Below are 21,403 nucleotides of genomic sequence, written 5' to 3'. Positions count from 1 at the left end.
CCCTGTATATGTTGTACTGCTCCCTCATACATCCATACATTATCTACTGTGTGGAGGTATGGGGGAACACATACAAAACAAATACACATCCAATCTTCATCCTCCAAAAAAGAGCAATACAAATTATACATAAAACCACCTACAGACAATCAACAAAACCATTATTTATCAGACTAAAAACATTAAAATTTCAAGATCTGACAGATTATAAAACTATCCAAATTATGTTCAAAGCAGCTAATCAGCAATTGTAATATCCAGGGGCTGTTCCAACGGAGAGAAAGCAAACACAACCTGAGAGGAACCTATATATTCGAAAAACCGGCAATAAGAACTAATGCAAAACTCCATTGTGTTACAGCAAAGGGTGTTAGTCTCTGGAATAACTGCCATGATGAGCTGAAACAATGTAAGACTCTATTCAAACTAAAAACACTCTTCAGAAACAAAAGATTGAATGGTTATGAGCTGGACCAGTGATTTTCTTTTCTGTTTGGTTATTTCTTGTTTGTGGACTGTTCAACAGATTTTGGGTCCATTTGTTCCCATTATTCTGTTTTTCCATGAAAATGTATAGAAAATAAGAGGGGGTAGGACCAGAAAAGTTTTCGAACTTCTTCTTACCCCTTTTGAACATGAACGATATTATTTGTAACATTTGAGTTACTTATTTGTTTGTTTTCCTTTGTGTTTTTTTTAATTTTTTTTATTGCTTACAAGTTTATTTGTGTTTGTATTTTTTAACATGTTCAATAAATTAATAATTAAAAAACAAAACAAAAAAACCCCCAAAAAAACAGAAACATAGAAAAATAGGTGCAGGAATAGGCCATTCGGCCCTTCGAGCCCGCACCGCCATTCAATATGATCATGGCTGATCATCTAGATTCAGTACCCCGGTCCTGCTTTTTCCCCCATATCCCTTGATTCTTTTAGCCCCAAGAGCCAAATCTAACTCTTGAAAACATCCAGTGAATTGGCCTCCACTGCCTTCTGTGGCAGGGAATTCCACAGATCACAACTCTCTGGGTCACAAAAAAAATCCTCATCTCAGTCCTAAATGGCATGCCCATTATTCTTAAACTGTGACCCCTGGTTCTGGACTCCCCCAACATCGGATGCACCTCCCCTTTTCCTAATCGGACACCATTCAGATAATAATCTGCGTTCCTGTTCTTGCCACCAAAGTGGATAACCTCACATTTATCCACATTACACTGCATCTGCCATGCACCTGCACACTCACCCAACCTATCCAAGTCACCCTTCAGCCTCATAGCATCCTCCTCGCAGCTCACAGTATCCTCCTCCCATTGCTCTGTCCACTCAATGGACAATAGGTGCAGGAGTAGGCCATTCGGCCCTTCAAGCCAGCACAGCCATTCAATGTGATCATGGCTGATCATCCCCAATCAGTTTCTGCCTTCTCCCCATATCCCCTGACTCCGCTATATTTAAGAGCCCTACTAGCTCTCTTGAAAGTATCCAGAGAACCGGCCTCCACCGCCCTCTGAGGCAGATAATTCCACAGACTCACAACTCTCCGTGAGAAAAGTGTTTCCTCATCTCCGTTCTAAATGGCTTACCCCTTATTTTTAAACTGTGGCCCCTGGTTCTGGATTCCCCCAACATTGGGAACATGTTTCCTGCCTCTAGCGTGTCCAAACCATTAACAATATTATGTTTCAATAAGATAACCTCTCATCCTTCTAAACTCGAGAGTGTACAAGCCCAGCTGCTCCATTCTCTCAGCATATGACAGTCGCGCCGTCCCGGGAATTAACCTTGTAAACCTACGCTGCGCTCCCTCAATAGCAAGAATGTCCCTCCTCAAATTAGGGGACCAAAACTGCACACAATACTCCAGGTGTGGTCACACTAGGGCCCTATACAACTGCAGAAGGACCTCTTTGCTCCTATACTCATCTCCTCTTAGTACAAAGGCCAACATGACATTCGCTGTCTTCACTGCCTGCTGTACCTGCATGCTTACTTTCATTGACTGATGAACAAGGACCCCCAGATCCCGTTGTACTTCCCCTTTTCCCAACTTGACACCATTTAGATAGTAATCTGCCTCTTTCGCCTCCACCTCCCGTCGCTCTGTCTATTTGGCCTCTTCTTCATGTAAAACATGTATGTAAATAAAAACATTACACTTAAGCATTAAAAAAAGACCTTTTCCTTTACCTTCTATTCCAGAGGCCTAGAAGCCCTGCAGAAATGTTTCTAATCTTTGACATTATCTTTAAACAGTGTTTTATAAACAGAAGAGTGGTTGTTTGTAACACTTTTCAATTGATATCCAAATTATAGTCTAGGAAGGAACTGCAGATGTTGGTTTAAACCAAAGATAGACACAAAATGCTGGAGCAACTCAGCGGGACAGTCAGCATCTCTGGAGCGAAGGAATGGGTGGTGTTTCAGGTCGAGACCCTTCGTTGGGAAGGTCTTGACCTGAAACGACCTAAGTATAATGCTGGGAACAATTAACTCAGAAAACAAACTGTGAGTGAAAAGGAAGGATTTCGGAGAGGAGGGTGGCACCAAGGTTGGTGCATGGGTGGGGAGTAGTTGGGATGTAGACAAAAATGCTGGAGAAACTCAGCGGGTGCAGCAGCATCTATGGAGCGAAGGAAATGGGCAAGGTTTTGGGCCGAAACCCTTCTTCAGACTTCTTCAGTAGTTGGGATGCCCTGATTAAGAGAGGGGAAGACCCAGTGAAATATATGTCATTTGCAAACGCTAGTTTTCAAGCGCTCAAAGATTTTTGTGCTTTTTTTTACCCTTTTTATTTATTGCATGTGGGCACAGCTGACAGGTCCAACTTCCCTCAATCAATCAATCAATCAATCAATCAATCAATCAATCAGTTTTATTCGTCACATACGCATATAAGTGCAGTGAAAGGAATTTGCCAGCAGCGGTACAATCAAAAAAGAACACACAATACACAATAAGATTTAACACAAACATCCACCACAGCATTCTTCACTGTGGTAGAAGGCACAAAGTACAGTCAATCCTCCTCCATTATTCACCCGTGGTCGGGGTCATACCTAATGTACCCTGTGGGACTTTGTTAAGTGTCTCCGTATAGACAATGTCTACTGCCCTGCCCTTGTCAAATCTCTTTGTCACAACTTCAAAAAAACTCAGCAGTCTTGGAGTTTCTAAATGGCCTCAGAATTCCCTTCTATAACTTTCCCATTGATCCTGTCAGATTCACCAGCCTGCAGTTCCCTGGCTTGTCCTTGTAGCATTGTTAATGGTCTAACATCAGCCACCCTCTAGTCTCTCTGGGTATACACTACCCCCCCCCCCCCATTGCCCTATTGGCTAAAGATAATGCACATATTTGTGTGAGAGAGGGTGGCTCTGAGGGTCCCCTACCCCATATTCTATGAGCAGTTTAATGATATGGACATTGAATTATTTAACCAATCCCCTCCCAGCTCTAACCCGGTGCATTCCCATTTCTCCCATAATCTCCACAGCCAACACTGCTCCTTTCTCCCCTTTTGTACATTCATCTTCCATCCCAGTCCCCCCAATTTCCATTTATTCCCCCTCTTTATCCTCCCCTGTACCCTTCCACCCACGTCCCTTACATTTAATTCCTCTCCTTATCCAACACTCATTTGTCACCTTTTTATTTCTCACTTTTGTCACTTTCTCCTCCCATCTGCCAATCCCTCCACCCCCTCACCTGTATCCACCTATCACTTGTCAGCCTTTGTCCTTCCCCCCCCCCCCCCCCCCCCCCACCTCTTTTCAAACTTACCCCCCTTCTGCAAATAGTCCAAAGATGGATCCTGACCTGAAATGCCGCCTATCCATGCCCTCCCCAGTTGCTGCCTGACCTAAGTTTCTCCAGCGCTTTGTTTTGCTGCAAATATGTGCCAGACCCATACAATTTCTTCCAAAGCGTTGCACAATTTCCTAGGATACACTTATTTATTCATCTTACTATGTTTTAAAACCACCAGCATTGCCTCATTTGGAACGTGTATAAGTTCCAATACATTACAATTAATGTAATTCTTTAGCTTCCAAGACATTCTCCACAACAAATACAGACAAGAAATATCCATTTAATACTTTGAAAAATCTGTTCCTTAAGGGGACCTATTCTCTCCCTAGTTATCTTTTTGCTCTTAATATACTTAAACTTGTAAAATTCTTCTTTGCCTTATCTTCCAAAGCCATCTAATGTCCCCTTTCCGACCTTCTAATTTCCCTCTTTAGTGTACTCTTGTATCTATTATACTCATGGGATTCATTGAGTTAGGAGTGTTTAATTGTTATATGTACCAAAAACGGAACAATTAAATTATTTCTTGTAACTGTGTAGCAGGTCTGTAAAATTGGTAACACAATGAACAAAAAGTTCAATAAATTAAGACAAAATATTAGTGCAAAACAAAAGTCTGCGGTCCTTAGTGAAACAAGAACAGTTCATAGTTGATATGCCTGACATAAACCTACTTTTCCCTGACCTGTGCCTCCCTTGTCATTCAGTGTTCCCTAATCTTGCCAGCCTTGCCATTCACTCTAACAGGAACATGCAGTTCTTGAACTCTTCCCATCTCACTTTTAAAAGTTCCCACTTGCCAGAAATCCCTTTATGTGCAAACAGCCTCTTTGGACTTTGACTTACTGATTATTATGATTCAGCAGTGAAGTTATAATCGTTGTGTTCAAACTTTTGGACCATGAAGCTCAGAGTAAACTCTTCCTTTGTGGCATTGCAGTAGCAGTATATTGTTCCAGCATTGGGCTTCTGCTTCTTATATTCCAGCCCTTTTCTATGTCAGACATTATATATAATAATATTTCTGTTTTAATGCCTTGGCGAATGTGTTCATTTTAACTTCCCTTATCTCAAGGTTACTATTGATTTTAGTCAATGTAAATTGCAGTTGGAAGGGATGGAAGTTTGTAACCTTCACGTGGTATGCCCTGTTTCGACGAATGCAATCAACCCGGCATGCACAATCAAATAAGATCAAATAGAACAAGTTGTCCTACAACTTTAGGCTGTGCACGCCATATGCAAGAAGAAGAAGCAGTTGGATTACAACATAGAACAGTATGACACAGGAATAGGCCCTTCGACCTACAATGTCTGCTGTATATGATGCCATCATCAACTCTTATCTGCCTGCATATAATCCATATCCCTCAATTTCCTGCATATTCGTGTGCCCATCCAAAAGTCTCTTCAATGCCACTATTGTATCTGTCTTCACCACCACCCCAGCAGTGCATTCTGAGCACTCTCACCCACTATGTAAAGTAAATTTGCCCCACATATCTCCATTAACCTCTGTCTCATTTTAAAGTTGGTATTAGATATTTCCAAGTTAGACAAAAATGCTGGAGAAACGGGTGCGGAAGCATCTATGGAGCGAAGGAAATAGGCAACGTTTCGGGCCGAAAACCTTCTTCAGACTTCCTTCGCTCCATAGATGCTGCCTCCCCCGCTGAGTTTCTCCAGCATTTTTGCCTACCTTTGATTTTGCAGCATCTGCAGTTCCTTCTAAAACATTAGATATTTCCATCCTGCAAAGTAGGGTCTGACAATCAACTTGATCTATGCCATTCATAATTTTATGTACTTCTATCAGTTCTCCCCACAACTGCCAAAGCCTTCAAACAAGGCCTTTGATAAAGTTCTGCACAGTAGGTTGCTCAGGAAGGTTAGATTGTATGGGATCCAGGGAGAGCTAGCCAACAGAATACAGAAGAGGGTGGTAATGGCGGAAGGTTATTTCACAGACCGGATAAGTGTGATTCACTGAAAGTGGCATCATAGGTAGATAGGGTGGTGAAGTCTTGGCATGCTGGTCTTTAACAGTCGGGGAATAGAGTGTAGAGGAATGTGTAGGAAGGAACTGCAGATGCTGGTTTAAACCGAAGATAGACACAAAACGCTGTCATTTTGAGTCTATACTTGAGTGTCGAAGTTGATCTGTTTCATTTGCTTACAAAGCCAAATGTGTGTTTTATTAGGACTACGTGGAGATTAATTTCAATTCAAATGTTCAAGTGATTCCAATTTCATCTTTTTTTCCTACTGGTCATTACATTACTAATTCATATTGTATTTCATTAATTGGAAAATTTTCAACTGCGTTATGTTTGTTTGTTTTTCAGCCTGAGAGTGAAGTATCCACAACGGCTGATGACTATACATCAGAGGTAAGTCTATAGTAAATTATCTGGAGATCATAATTTCAGCCCGAAATGTTGCCTATTTCCTTCGCTCCATAGATGCTGCTTCACACCGCTGAGTTTCTCCAGCACTTTTGTGTACCTTCGATTTTCCAGCATCTGCAGTTCCTTCTTAAACAAAAAAATTATTAGTAGTACTGTAAAGCCTCGTTATCATGGATCATAGTGGGGAGGGAATGATGTCCGGTATTGCCGATTATCCGCTGTAACCAAGTAAGGTATTATCATTGTATGTAGTAAAAAGAAAGAACTGCAGATGGTGCTTAAAAAGACACAAAGTGCTGGAATAACTCAGCGGGTTAGACAGCATCTCTGGAGACCATGGATAGGTGATGTCAGGAACCTTCTTCAGACTAATTCAGTCTGTTGCGTTACTCCAGCACTTTGTGTCGTTTCACCTTAAAACTAGTCGCCGTTACCACTGGTCTGCATCAGCAAGCCCTTTTACACCAGTTGACGCGGCTATTGTTACAGTTTATGTTGCAGCCCCTGGTGGCTGCGCTTTCTTCAGGCTGCTGCCAACAACAAAACGTGCTCTGCCACCGTGGGGCTCCCTCCCCGCACCTGATTCCGCATTTTCCACCGCTTCGTCCACTCCCCGCTCCAACGCCACCTCCTTTTGTTGCCCTCTTCATTATCCTTCTCTCTCCTTCCCCCCCCTCCACTACTGCCGCCGCCTCCTCTCGTCCCTTTGTCCACTCTGCCGCTTCCACTCCATCGCTGCCACCTCCTGCTCCTCCTCCCCCCTCAATCCTCAACATCTTCCAAGTTGGTGTATATTCGCAAGTCCGGTATTGAAGGGGAAGGAGGAGGAGGAACCAACGGTGGAGCAGGAAGTGGACAAAGTGACGACCAACAGGAAGAAGCGATGAGAAGGGAGCTCCACGGTGACTGATCTCATTCTGTCGGTGACAGTAGCCTGAAGAAAGCACTGTCCCCAGTATACTCTGTCCCCAGTGTATACAACGTGAGCTGCAACAATAGCCATGTCAACTAAACTGTGCGGTGGGGAAGAAGGGCTCGCTGGTGCTCTTTGAGAACTGGTTGGAAGCCGGGGCTGTAAGCAGAGAGGAGGTGCTGCAAGAGGCTGTAAGCAGAGAGGAGGTGCTGCAAGTTGTGGGTGGCGATGGCAGGTCTATCCGCTTTAGCAATATAGGATCGGTCTGAGTCAGCATGGATTTACAAAGGGGAAATCATGCTTGACTAATCTTCTGGAATTTTTTGAGGATGTAACTAGGAAAATGGACAAGGGAGAGCCAGTGGATGTAGTGTACCTGGACTTTCAGAAAGCATTTGATAAGGCCCCACATAGATTAGTGGGCAAAATTAGGGCACATGGTATTGGGGGTAGAGTGCTGACATGGATAGAAAATTGGTTGGCAGACGGGAAACAAGGAGTAAGGATTAACGGGTCCCTTTCAGAATGGCAGGCAGTGACTAGTGGAGTACCGCAAGGCTCGGTGCTGGGACCGCAGCTATTTACAATATTTACATCCACAATGATTTAGATGAAGGGATTCAAAGTAACATTAATAATAATAATAATAATAACTTTATTTATAAAGCACTTTAAACAACTACAGTTGCCACAAAGTGCTGTACATGAGAAATCATGAACAAAAAGCTATTACAAACAATTAAAAACCATTAAAAACCGTAAAACGAAGGACTATAAAAAACACACTAAAAATTAAAAAACATTAAAAGTACTAAAAACAGGAGCAATGCCTCAGCCAGTGTCGAAAGCCAAAGAATAAAAATATGTTTTTAGGGAGGATTTGAAGATGGACAGTGAGGGGGCCTGTCTGATGTGCAACGGCAAGGTGTTCCAGAGTGCCGGAGCAGCAACAGAAAAGGCTCTATCCCCTCTGAGCTTCCGCTTAGACCTTGGTACCTCAAGGAGCAGCTGATCAGCTGACCTGAGGCACCGGGCAGGAGCATATAGGTGGAGCAGCTCAGAGAGGTAAGGTGCAAATTAGCAAATTTGCAGATGACACAAAGTTGGGTGGCAGTGTGAACTGTGAGGAGGATGCTATGAGAATGCAGGGTGACTTGGACAGGTTGGGGAGTGGGCAGATGCATGGCAGGTGCAGTTTGATGTGGATAAATGTGAGGTTATCCACTTTGGTAGCAAAAACAAGAAGGCAGATTATTATCTAAATGGTGTCAAGTTGGGAAAAGGGGAAGTACAACGGGATCTGGGGGTCCTTGTTCATCAGTCAATGAAGGTAAGCATGCAGGTACGCAGGTAGTGAAAGCCAATCGTTGGCTTTCATCACACGAGGAGTTGAGTATGGGAGCAAAGAGGTCCTTCTGCAGTCGTACAGGGCCCTAGTGAGACCACACCTGGAGTATTGTGTGCAGTTTTGGTCCCCTAATTTGAGGAAGGAAATTCTTACTATTGAGGGAGTGCAGCGTAGGTTTTACAAGGTTAATTCCCGGGATGGTGGGAATGTTGTATGCTGAGAGAATGGAGCGGCTGGGCTTGTATACTCTGGAGTTTAGAAGGATGAGAGGGTATCTTATTGAAACATATAAGATTATTACGGGTTTGGACATGCTAGAGGCAGGAAACATGTTCCCGATGTTGGGGGAGTCTAGAACCAGGAGCCACAGTTTAAGAATAAGGGGTAAAGCCATTTAGAACGGAGATGAGGAAACACTTTTTCTCAAGGAGAGTTGTGAGTCTGTGGAATTCTCTGCCTAAGAGGGCGGTGGAGGCCGGTTCTCTGGATACGTTCAAGAGAGAGCTTGATAGGGTTCTTAAAGATAGCGGAGTCAGGGGATATGGGGAGAAGGCAAGAAAGGGGTACTGATTGGGGATGATCAACCATGATCATATTGAATGGCGGTGCTGGTTCGAAGGGCTGAATGGCCGACTCCTGCACCTATTGTCTATTGTCTATAACCAAAATCCATTATAAATCGGCCTTAAAATTAGGGTTTATTCAAATATCTTGGTAATAAAAATACGGGGAAAAAATGAATGAATCAATTAAAGGTGATGATCAGATGATCAGCTCTCCAAATTGAACAATCTGCTAGAATTAAAATAAGCTGTGACAAAGTCTGCCACTGCATTACAATCAAAACTTTTAATATTACAAAACAAAGCTAACCTGTAAGAGTATAATTATCGCCTCAACTTTCTACATGGAGAGTGATGATGACCTGTTGGGTTTTTTTTTGAAGGACTAAGAGCAGAGGAAGCAGATAATCCAGAAAAGTTCAGCAATTTGCTTCTTAAAGGATATCTCTTCCTCGCTGCGGATTTCTGAATAATTGCAGACTAACAATGCTGTGCATACTATTAAAGAGAATGGGTTAGCAGTGCAGTACATATGGGTTTTGAAATCTTGATTAACACTGCAGCTGAAGCAGCTGCTGCAAAAGGTTTTTATAATGCAAGATGGCATTTCATCACGTAGAAGTAATTGTTTGAATGATAAGTTTTGCATACCAATTTAAAAAAGCAGGCACAGAAACCATTAATGCTAGTTACTACTTGTGGATAAATGTCCATGATTTTATCCAGAAAGATTGTGCAAGTTAGTGAAATTAACAAGATGATATCAAATTGGAATATATATTAGAATAATATCATATGAAATTGGAGTACAATTGGAATATGATATCAAATTGGTATGGAAGAAATAGTCAATCTAACTTGCTCATTTGAAAGTAGTTAATCTAACTGGCACATTGGATGTTTTGTTACTGTTGATTATTATTTTTTCAGTAAATTTAATGTTGATTATAAAAGTGGTTTTACGTTCTATTTAACAATGTGAGAAGAATCTGCAAAGGCATTGGTAAAAAGAATCTCATTTGGGTATGTTATGAAATATGTAAATAAAAGGAACCGTCGATGCTGGATCCTAAACATTCCATAATTCACCAACTATGAAATTCTGAAGTTTCTGGTTGATTTCCTGATACCGATCCGCAACATTACCTATCCATTCCCTATACAAATGTTGCCTAACTCGCTGAGTTACTCCAGCACTTTGTGTTTCGTCAAATATGTACTTCGATGTGGTGCCTAGATTTCCCAGTAGGTGGTGGATGATGGAGTGGGGTCGCATGCTAGACAGCCGGGGAAACCGTGGAAGCTGGGAATGGGTCGGAAAGTCACTTCATTCACATTCAGTTTATATTTTATATTTTATATTTGTTTTATTTAAATTTCTGTCACTCCATGGTGCTTTGGAACACAGGAGGATGTCATTAGCATGCCTGGGGTGCATTATCATTTCATTATCACATGACCTCTGTTGGTCCAGAAAAACAGATTATCTAGAAAGGCTCTGGAACCATGGGTGCTGGAATACCTGTGTTCAACCTGTATACAGAAAGTAAATAATTATAACGAAGAATAGATAGATGGATTGGCATAAAATAATGCACGGACATAAAATGTAATAAAAAGGAACTGCAGATCCTAGTTTATGCGAAGCCTAGACACAAAATGCTGGAGTAACTCAGCGGGTCTATCCGGGTCTGGCGAATATGGATAGGTGATAGGTCTGACGAATGGTGCCCACCAGAAACGTCACCTTTCCATTTTATCCAAAGATACTCCTGAGTTACTCCTACATTTTGTGCCTATCTTATATGTACATAAATTACAGTACAGGTAAATTGACAAAATAGGGGAAGGGCTGATAAAAGTGCCAGGCCGAAGTTTTTGGTGAGCAACGTGGCAAAGGTATCGTGGAAGTATTTTCTAACTTCAATGACAAATCAGTAGCAGATTTTTTTGAGAAAGTTAGTGATCAAATACAACTTGGGCAATTCATTGCTTTTGTCACTCCCCAATAATCAGTCACCACTGATGGGTCAAAAGAAATCAGGGATTGGCAAATGATGACCAAATTTTAGGAGTGTAGATGCCAACGAGCATTTGGACTGGTAGAGATTATGGAGAAAGGGTCAAGTTCCCAAAGGAATTTGAACAGAGTTCAAGTTCAAGTGAGTTTATTGTCGTGTGTCCCTGATAGGACAATGAAATTCTTGCTTTGCTTCAGCACAACAGAACATAGTAGGCATTGACTACAAAACAGATCAGTGTGTCCATATACCATTAATAAACACACAAATAAATAAACTGATAAAGTGCAAATAACAGATAATGGGCTATTAATGTCCAAGCCAAATTTAATAGCCTGATGGCTGTGCGGAAGTAGCTATTCCTGAACCTGGTCGTTGCAGTCTTCAGGCTCCTGTACCTTCACCTGACGGTAGCAGGGAGATGAGTGTGTGGCAAGGATCGTGTGGGTCCTTGATGATACTGCCAGCCTTTTTGAGGCAGCGACTGCGATAGATCCCCTCAATGGAAGGGAGGTCAGAGCCGATGATGGGCTGGGCAGTGTTTACTACTTTTTGTAGTCTTTTTCTCTCCAGGGCGCTCAAGTTGCCGAACCAAGCCACGATGCAACCAGTCAGCATGCTCTCTACTGTGCACCTGTAGAAGTTAGAGAGAGTCCTCCTTGACAAACCGACACTCCGTAATCTTCTCAGGAAGTAGAGGTGCTGATGTGCTTTCTTAATAATTGCATCAGTGTTCTCGGACCAGGAAAGATCTTCTGAGATGTGCACGCCCAGGAATTTGAAGCTCTTTACCCTTTCAACCATTGACCAGTTGATATAAACGGGACTGTGGGTCCCCATCCTACTCCTTCCAAAGTCCACAATCAGTTCCTTGGTTTTGCTGGTGTTGAGGGCCAGGTTATTGAGCTGGCACCATATGGACAGTTGCTTGATCTCTCTTCTATACTCTGACTCATCCCCATCAGTGATACGTCCCACAACAGTGGTGTCGTCTGCGAACTTGATGATGGAGTTCGCACTATGACCGGCTACGCAGTCATGAGTATAGAGTGAGTACAGCAGGGGGCTGAGCACGCAGCCTTGAGGTGCTCCTGTGCTGATTGCTATCGAGGCTGACACATTTCCACCAATACGAACAGACTGTGGTCTGAGAATGAGGAAGTCGAGGATCCAATTGCAGAGGGATGCACGGAGACCCAGATCTGCGAGTTTGGCAACGAGCTTGGAGAGGATGATTGTATTAAATGCCGAATGAATAACAGCCTGACATATGAGTTTTTGTTGTCCAAGTGGTCCAGAGCGGAGTGGAGGGCCAGCGTATGTCCGTAAAAACTCCAGCCAGTTGGTCCGCACAGGTTTTTAGAACACGAGCAGGTATACCATCAGGTCCAGGCGCTTTCCGAGGGTTCACCCCTCTGAAGGATTTCCTGACGTCGGCCTCTGTGACTGAGACTGAAATATCATCACAGCGAATGGGGGCTCGGGAAGGCACATCGGTGTTCTCCCTGTCAAAGCGTGCGTAAAACGCATTGAGCTCATCAGGGAGTGATGTTTCGCCGACATTCGAGCTGCCTCCTGATTTTGCCTTGTAGGAGATGATTGCATTCAGGCCCCGCCACAGCTGTCGAACATCTGTCTCATCCCCCAGCTTGGAGCAAAAGTCCCTTTTGGCCTTTTTGATGGCCTTATCAAGGTCGTATCTGGACTTCTTGTAGACCACTGTATCATCATACATGAATGCCCGGTGTCTGATCTTCAGAAGAGTGCGGATCTCAAAGTTCATCCAAGGTTTCTGTTTGGGAAACACTCGGAAGGTTTTTGTAGGGATGCAGTCCACCACACATTTCTTAATTAAGTTTGTAACGACTGTGGCGTATTCGTTCAAGTTCGTTGCCGAGTCCTTGAACATTGCCCAGTCTACAGACTCCAAACAGTCCTGTAGTTGTTCCTCTGCCCCCCCCCGACCAGCTCTGTACTGTCCTCACCTCTGGGGTGCGCTATTCGATCGCTGCCTGTAGGCAGGAAGAAGCATGGTCGGATTTACTGAAGTGAGGACGAGGGATAGAGCGATAGGCATTCTTGAAGGTGGTGTAGCAGTGGTCGAGGGTGTTTGGTCCTCTGGTGCAGCAGGAGACATGTTGGTGGAAGTTAGGAAGTGATTTATTTAGGTTTGCCTTATTGAAGTCCTCAGCAATGTTGGTAAATGCCTCGGGGTAAGACGTCTGGTGTTTGTTGACTACGGCGTGCAGCTCCTCCTGTGCCAGACGGACGTCTGCCTGGGGTGGGATGTAGACCGCGGTCAGGATGATGGAGGTGAATTCCCTCGGAAGGTAGAAGGTATGATACTTCACCGCCAGATGTTCGAGGTGTGGAGAGCAAGAGTTGGACACGACTGCCACGTCTGAGCACCACGCAGAGATGACCATGAGGAGAATCTTAAAATTATCTTACTAGTGTTTACAAAACAGCAAATGTTACAGCAAACCATTTGAAATTATAAGCAACTCTGTTTTAGCTAAGATCATGCAAAAAATATTTATTTTATCTATCGGTATGATTCAAACCCTGAATAACATTTTAAGAACTTGGCTGATTTTGATTACATGTTTTTAATTGCTTAACAACCCTGATATCTTTAGTATAGATATTTAATTCCTTGCCGCTTGCGAGCATGAGAAGTTGCGAGAATGATTTCAAAGGGGGCTTTAAGAGACTTGCCCCCATTGGGTTACAGAAATGTGTAAAGGAATGGTTAGCAATTGTTTTACTGTTATTATTTACTGTTTTTCTGTGGTTTTGGTATACTGTTTGTGGGAATGGATGAGAAAATGCTTACAAGTAATTATTTGGTTTGCACAGGCAAATGATTGTTGTACAGTACAACACGAAACACTATGTAAAGCAGAAGATATAACAAGGGTACAGTATGAAGCAAAATAACTTACTGACATATTTAACCATAGCTGCTGACACTCCCTTCCTCCACTATGGGTGAAATGGTTCCCAGTATGTAAACCCATATCACCATCACATTCAGGAATCAAATAATTCAGCATAAATTTTGTAGGTCATCATAATTATGTGTATTGTTGAAATTAACAAACATTATTATTGAAATTATCAAAGAAATGTTTAGTGAATTAGCCATTTTATTTTTAATTTTAAATAGATTTCTCCCCGTCCCCACCATTTACAAGACCACTTTGTCAAAGTAGTTTTTTTAGTATTAGTCCAAATACACCATGGGAAGATTAAGAGAGAGAAAATATTGATTAATATAGAAAATAATTTAAATGCAGCTTAAAACATTCATATAACCATATAACAATTACAGCACGGAAACAGGCCAACTCGGCCCTTCTAGTCCGTTCCTTTTGTGTTTTCTGTTAAGGCAACCGATGTGAGGCAGAATGACGTTGTGGATGCCATTGGTGTTCTTTTGTCCATGTTCTACTTGATCTGGCAATAACAGTTAAAAATAGAACATGGGTTATCCCAGATAGAATTTCCCAGATTAACAATCTGTATCCTCATTGTACATATTCACCCAAAAATATGACACTTTTGTCTAGCAGATGTTACTAACGTCTTTAATATTAGCAAAAAACTAATGCACGTTGTATGTACTAATCTTGAATGTTATGTGCTGCTTTACTTCATCACTGATAGAATATGTGTTGGCCCTTTTGTTACTTGCTCCTTTTGATAATGATGTAATAATAGTTGCCATTTTTTGTGTCATATGTGAAATATTACAGTTACAAATAATGAAAGCACTAGATTTTTCAAATTGATGAGACTGGCTAGAATTCCACTTAATACAGTTTATGTTGTGATTTAAAACAGAACCATTTCAAAGGAAACACCGTGCACTCTCAAATTAACAATTGGCTATTGTTACTGAAAACTTTCAACTTTGTATCTAAGTAAAATATATTTTTAAAATAATTTTAAACTTTAGTTTATTGTATTGAAATTATGTATTTCAGTACTTTTAATATTGAACTTTTGTTTCCTTTCTTGAAATATTGACTCTTCTTTAGTCCTGTGGGTGCTGGCAGGCCTTAAGGTGTCATCTTAAAATACTTGCTGTTAAATTGTATGGTGAGTAGATGAGGAGAATAACCTGGTTATTTCCCCTTGTGCTCGCCATACATATGAACAGCAAGTATTTTAAGGAGATACCTTAAGGTCTGCCTTAATATTGGAAGCACTCAGCTAGACAGACAGCATCTGTGGAACGAGAAGCAGAGCTGTCATTTCAGGTCATAGACCTTTCATTGGAACTGTGAAAGAGAGAAATTAAATTAGTTTTAAAGAGGGTGATGGTGAGATATTACAAGCAGAATATCCCTGATAAGGTAAGATAATAATTGTGGTGGGGATGAGCTATAAAGAAAGGCTTCCAGCTGATGGATTAATAGAAACAGTTAAAATGGGAGAATGAGAACAGTTCTCAGCTGTAGGACTTCCCATCAAAGTCTTGCTGTTGTAATGGAGACGGAAAAATGGAGCCAATATCACATATTGGAAACAGGCCCTTTGGACCAACTGATCCATGCCAACCGAGATACTCCATTACAGTTAGTCCCATTTGCTAGTCAGTTCATGTCGCAAGATGTAAAATTTGATATTCAGCTGTACCCTTGTGGAAGATTAGTTGCTTTTTATTAGATTTTATAACAATTCAGGAGAAATGGGGAGATTGGGATGAAGAATTAAAGTGACATGGAACTGGATGCTCAGGGTTGTCCACTTGATCCAATTCTAACATCTATACATGCCTTTATAGCTCTAAAAGATAGCGGAGTCAAGAGATATGGGAGAAGGCAGGAACAGGGTACTGATTATGGATGATCAGCCATGATCACGTTGAATGGCGGTGCTGGCTTGAAGGGCCGAATGGCCTACTCCTGCACCTATTGCCTATGTTTTGTCTGGATGTCAAGAAGAATCGAGGACCTTAGCATGTTTTCCTGATGAATCAAAAACACACCCATATAACCATTGCACAAATCATGTCTGAATGTTGACCTTCCCTTACAAAATAATGAATAATGCAATTATTAGAAATGCTGACACTATTTGGTAATAGAATTGAAAGTTTCACAGGAGAATTTCTTATAGTTGTGAGAAATGAACTCTGTTCTCATGTTAATACCATTTTTGAAGTCAACCAAAAGACGGTTTTGTCAAATTTAAGATATTAGTGTTGGCGTCATATTGTAAAATTTCATTAGTAGCCACAAGAAATGGCATTGAAATAACAATATTATTTTAAATATTGCACATCAAAGTCCTGCAGGTTGAAAAGGATGCATTGAAATTGTTGAGGTGCACATTTCTAACAGTAGTTGCTATAGTGATATTTGTAGCTGCATGTTTTCATATTAAATCTACCTCCTAAGAATTGCTTTTTTCCTGTCTACTGCTTCTCTTTCAAAATCCAAGATTATACTATATAGATATTAAATGTTTTTAAAATTATTTTAGGAAGAGGAATGTAGCATATCAGAGATCTGCTCTGAGCATGATACACAGCCATTTCAGACTAGATTGGAGATAATGGAGGATGATTTGGCTGCAAAACATCACGAGGTTGAAGAGCTGAACAGAGAGCTTGAAGAATTGAGGAGTGTATTTGGTACAGAAGGTTTTCAGCAGGTAAATCATATTTTCCACTTTTTGGATTTCCTATACATTTTAAGTGAAGCTCTCGTAACAAAAATTGATAACATAAGTTTCATTTTTATTTTCCTTTCAACCAAAATATTACCCGCTGAGTTTCTATTGATTTAAAAAATAAGTTTGCTTCATACTAAATTAAACAATGCATTTTCAAAGCCAAAATATGAAATCTCATTTCTGCTTTGGCTGCTTACCTAAATTAGACTGCAGTAAAGTGAGAGAAGAGACATTTGAACTGAAGGAAACAATAGAATTGATTATCCCATTCTGTCACTTTTTCGCTTGTTTTGATATGGTTCTTATTCCAAAATGATATTCTGTATATTTAAACTAACTTAATTGTATTCTTCAGTAAGGTTGTCTGCCAGTCATTTAGTCTTTTCACAAAAATTATGATGTCCATGGTGGAAGTTTCTCCAAATGAGTTTAAAGGTTATGTGAACTGCATGTGCTTCTGATCATTTTTACTTTCCATGTATAAAGGAAAACTTCCTAATCGTCGCCTTGGTTACTACTGAATAATTAATATTTATAATTTATTCCCATGTGAAAATATGTATCTTATTTTTCAAGTATTATATAGAGTTTTCCTAGCTTGTATAGTAAACCTTAATTTGTGTTCCTAGAACCCTCTGCTCTACTACACTCCCCTGGGCCCTACCATTTACTGATGGTCCTGTCCTAATTTGACGTCTCCAAAATGCAGCACCTCATACTTATACAAATTAAACTCCATTTGCCATTCTTTTGTCTACTTGCCCAGCTGATCAAGATCCAGCTGCAATTCGTGATAACTATCTTCACTGTTTCTGATACCGCCTATTTTAGTACCATCTACAAACTTACTATTCATGCCAGCACATTCTCATCCAAATCATCAATATAGGTGAAGTAGAGCAATGGGCCCAGCAGGGATCCCTGAAGCACACCACTAGACTTAAGCCTCCAGTGCAAAAAATAATCTTCCACCACCGCTCTCTATTTCCCACCATGAAACTCTTCTGCATTAGGTCTGAAGAAAGGTCCCAACCTAAAACTTTGCCTGTCCGTTCTCTTGCAGATGTTGCCTGTCCTGGTGAGTTCCTCCACCACTTTGCGTTTTGTTCAAGATTTCAGCATCTGTAGATCCTTATGTCTCTATCTAGTTAGCTAGTTGCCCCTGGATTCCACATTACATAGAAAATGAAACTTGTCGAACTTCCAAAGGATTTATCTAACTTCATACATTTTAGGACATCCAACACCTCCTCCACTGTAATATGGACTGTCATCAAGACTGCCATTAACTTTTTCGAGTTCCTTAGTCTTTATGTCTTTCTCTGCGGTAAAAAAAATAGAGGAGTGATATTCTTTGATGACCTGTTCCGTCTCCTGCAACTCCACACATAGATGACGACGTGTTTCTGACCTATTCTCTCATTCAATGCACTCAATGCCTAATATACTTAAAGTCACTTTAGATTCTCCTTATTCTTATCTGCCAGAGCTATCTCGTGCCCCCCTTTTGCCCTCCTAATTTTGTTCTTGTATGCTCCACAATCCCCAATACTCTGCCAGCTGGCTCTATCTGACCCGTGCTTCCTTCATGACTAGAGCCTCAACTTCTTTAGACATCCAGAGATTACTATCCTTGAGGATTTGATCTAACTCACTATATTCACACTGCAGGACATTTTCCCTATGCCTACCTATGACATTTGTGCCATTGTTCATAATAACTTCTGACTGCTTGCTTCCCCCTTGAGAATGTTCTGCAGCAACTCTGAGACATCTTGGACCTTGGCACCATCCTGGAATTGCGTTTGCAACCACAGAATCTCCTTCTGCCCCCCCCCCCCCCCTCACTATCAAGACTCCTATTGTTGTAGAAGTGTCTGACTTTGCCTTTCCCTGATGTGCTCAGAGCTATGCTTGGTGCCACAGACCTGTTTTAGGAGTGGCTGTGCCGAAGATGAAGTGGTGCGTTTGAGAGCAAGTGCTGAGGCTTTGGCTCGAGAGGCTCGGACCTGACTGCTGCTGCTGCTGCTCTCTGAACAATCTCCTCCCTTACTCTCTCCACCCCCAAACCCCCCTCACCCCACCACAAAAAGTATCCAAAGGGTATATTTCATTTTGAAAGGATTGGCCATTGGGGATTCATGCACTCTGCCTACTCCCTTCACCCTTCCTCGTGGTCACCCGTCACCTTCTGCCCATACCTCGGGTGTGAGCACCTCACTATAACTCCTATCTATGATGCTCTGTCTCTATTTATTTACAACTCTTGGGATGGCTTTACTTAAGTGCTTGAGTAACTCAGCGGGTCAGGAGAACTGGAGAAAAAGATGCTGCCTGACACACTGAGTTACTCTAGCACTTTGTGTCTATCTTCGGTATATACCAGCATCTGCAGTTCCTTTCTACACACTGGAAGGAAATATGATCCAGTTACTTCAAAGGTGGTGATATTGAGCAATGTTAATTTTAGCATGGCCTATGCCAATTTGAGGGCCTAGAGATTCCAGACTGATATATAATTTTGTAAATAGTACTAGTAACACTGTAAAATTATTTGCACAGCTACAGGATTTTGAAGCTGCAGTCAAACAGAGAGATGGCATTATTACTCAACTCACTGATAATCTACAGCAAGCCAGGAAGGAAAAGGATGAGATTCTACAAGAATTTTTGGATTTGACAGAGCAAAGTCAAAAACTACAAATTCAGTTTCAGCAGGTAAAACCTCTCTTTTCTATTCCTGTAGAGTTACATTTTTTCTGCTCTACATGCAGATAGGCATAATAATGTACAAGCAATTAATTTAGCACTGCTACACATCTGGGTAGTGGCATTCAATCTTTGCTGAAGGAAATAAACACAATCTAGGTAGACAATATTCTGTAATGACAGATTCTTAAATGTTGTTGAAAACTCTAACTTTTGACAGTTTATATAAATTTTACTAATAGATCATTTAAAGAAAAAAACACAATTGCCATAACATTACAGTCGGCATTTTTCATCGTCAATCAACAAAGTATTAAAATCTATGAAACTAGTCATTTGCTGTTCATGGGAAATATAAATTAGTTGCAATATTTACCTATAAAATAGTACTTTCATTTATGAGAGATGTCCTGGAGTTTTAAAGGAGCTAGGACAGGCAAACTTCCTTTTGAGTATCTCAAAGTATTAAAGATTCACACCAAAATAAAAAGTTTAATTTTAATATATCTAGGCAGCATTGATGTCATTGGGAATAGGTTGCAAAGTAATAAAGGGAAAAATTAGAGATAACAAGTTTGCAGTGGTTCAAGTTTTTTAAAATCTTTCTAATTTACCTAACAAAGAATACAGTCAGTGTCTCTGCTAACTGCTGGAGTGCTCTCAAATCATTCTGGCATGCATGAATGGCTGATGTTCAAATCGCATATTTTCTGGACCTCTTATAACCCAAAAGGACATGACTTCAGAATTAAGGGACAGAAGTTTAGGGGTAACATGAGGGGGAACTTCTTTAATCAGAGAGTGGTAGCGGTGTGGAATGAGCTTCCAGTGGAAGTGGTAGCGGCAGGTTCGTTGGTATCATTTAAAAATAAATTGGATAGGCATATGGATGAGAAGGGAATGGAGGGTTATGGTATGAGTGCAGGCAGGTAGGACTAAGGGAAAAAAGTTGTTTGGCACGGACTTGTAGGGCCGAGATGGCCTGTTTCCGTGCTGTAATTGTTATATGGTTATATGGTTAAAAGGAAATGTAACCCTCGACTTTGCGATAGAATATCCATTGTATTGGAAATACATTTTGCTCAGATTACATTCCCTTATTCAGAGCAAATCAGTAATTTACTGGACAACTTTCCAGTACATCATCAAACAAGGGAGTCTCATTGAACATCGAGCAGTTGTAGCAGAGGAGGATCTATTTTTCTATACAGCACACCCTTGTTATAACAGACCATGGAGGGGAGGGGAGGGGAGGGGAGGGGAGGGAGGGGGGGGGGGAGATGGTGTCTGTTAATGCCGATTATCCACTATAACTGAGTAAAGAATTAATATATGTAGTTGAAACTATGAACTACAGATGATTGTTAATACACAAAAGGGCACAAAGCACTGGAGCAAATCAGCAGGTCGGGCAACATCTCTGGCGAACATGGATAGGTGTCGTCGGGACTCTTCTTCACACTGACTCCATTTGCCCAGTTACACCAGCAGTTTCACCTTGTTTCACCTTAAAACTAGGTGCCGACATCGCTGGCTTGCATCAGTTGCCCTTTATCACAGGTTGACCTGGCTGTTGTTGCGGCTCACGATGTAGCCCCTGAGGACAGCGTTTCTTCAGGCCGCTGCCAAGGACAAGATGCATTTGGTCACCGTAGGACACCCTCCCCTCTCGCAAGCTGCCACTTCTTCCTTTGCTTAGTCTGTTCCTCGCTCCACTGCCATCTTCCTTAGTGGCTACAACGCGAGTCGAAACAACAACCGCGACAAACGGACTGTGCGCTGGGTGAAGAACGGCTTGCTGGTGGACCTTGCGAACCGGGAGTGGTGTTGGAAGCCCAGGCTCTAAGTGGCTGGGGGTGTGAGCCAGGGGTGGCGTTGGCAGGTCTGTCCGCCATAACTAAAATCCGTTATAAAGGTGTCTTTTAAAACGAGGGTTTACTTT

The 21,403-nt window shown here is 41.5% G+C and overlaps 1 protein-coding gene across 9 annotated transcripts in view; it reads left to right on the top strand.

Moving 5' to 3' along the window:
* The window catches only part of akap9 (A-kinase anchoring protein 9), a 198,149-nt gene that overhangs the window by 16,976 nt on the left and 159,770 nt on the right, over positions 1-21,403 (top strand). For 8 of the 9 annotated variants that reach the window (XM_033012504.1, XM_033012544.1, XM_033012559.1 and 5 more), the window contains exons 3-6: positions 6,160-6,204; positions 13,927-13,986; positions 16,561-16,731; positions 19,315-19,470. In XM_033012504.1, coding sequence (XP_032868395.1) covers positions 6,160-6,204; positions 13,927-13,986; positions 16,561-16,731; positions 19,315-19,470 — 432 coding nt within the window. The remainder of the gene's footprint in view (positions 1-6,159; positions 6,205-13,926; positions 13,987-16,560; positions 16,732-19,314; positions 19,471-21,403) is intronic. The other variant, XM_033012551.1, reaches the window with a different exon arrangement.

Source organism: Amblyraja radiata, chromosome 2, assembly GCF_010909765.2.
Source record: "Amblyraja radiata isolate CabotCenter1 chromosome 2, sAmbRad1.1.pri, whole genome shotgun sequence".
NCBI lineage: Eukaryota > Metazoa > Chordata > Chondrichthyes > Rajiformes > Rajidae > Amblyraja > Amblyraja radiata.
This window is presented reverse-complemented; position numbering and strand designations above follow the sequence as displayed.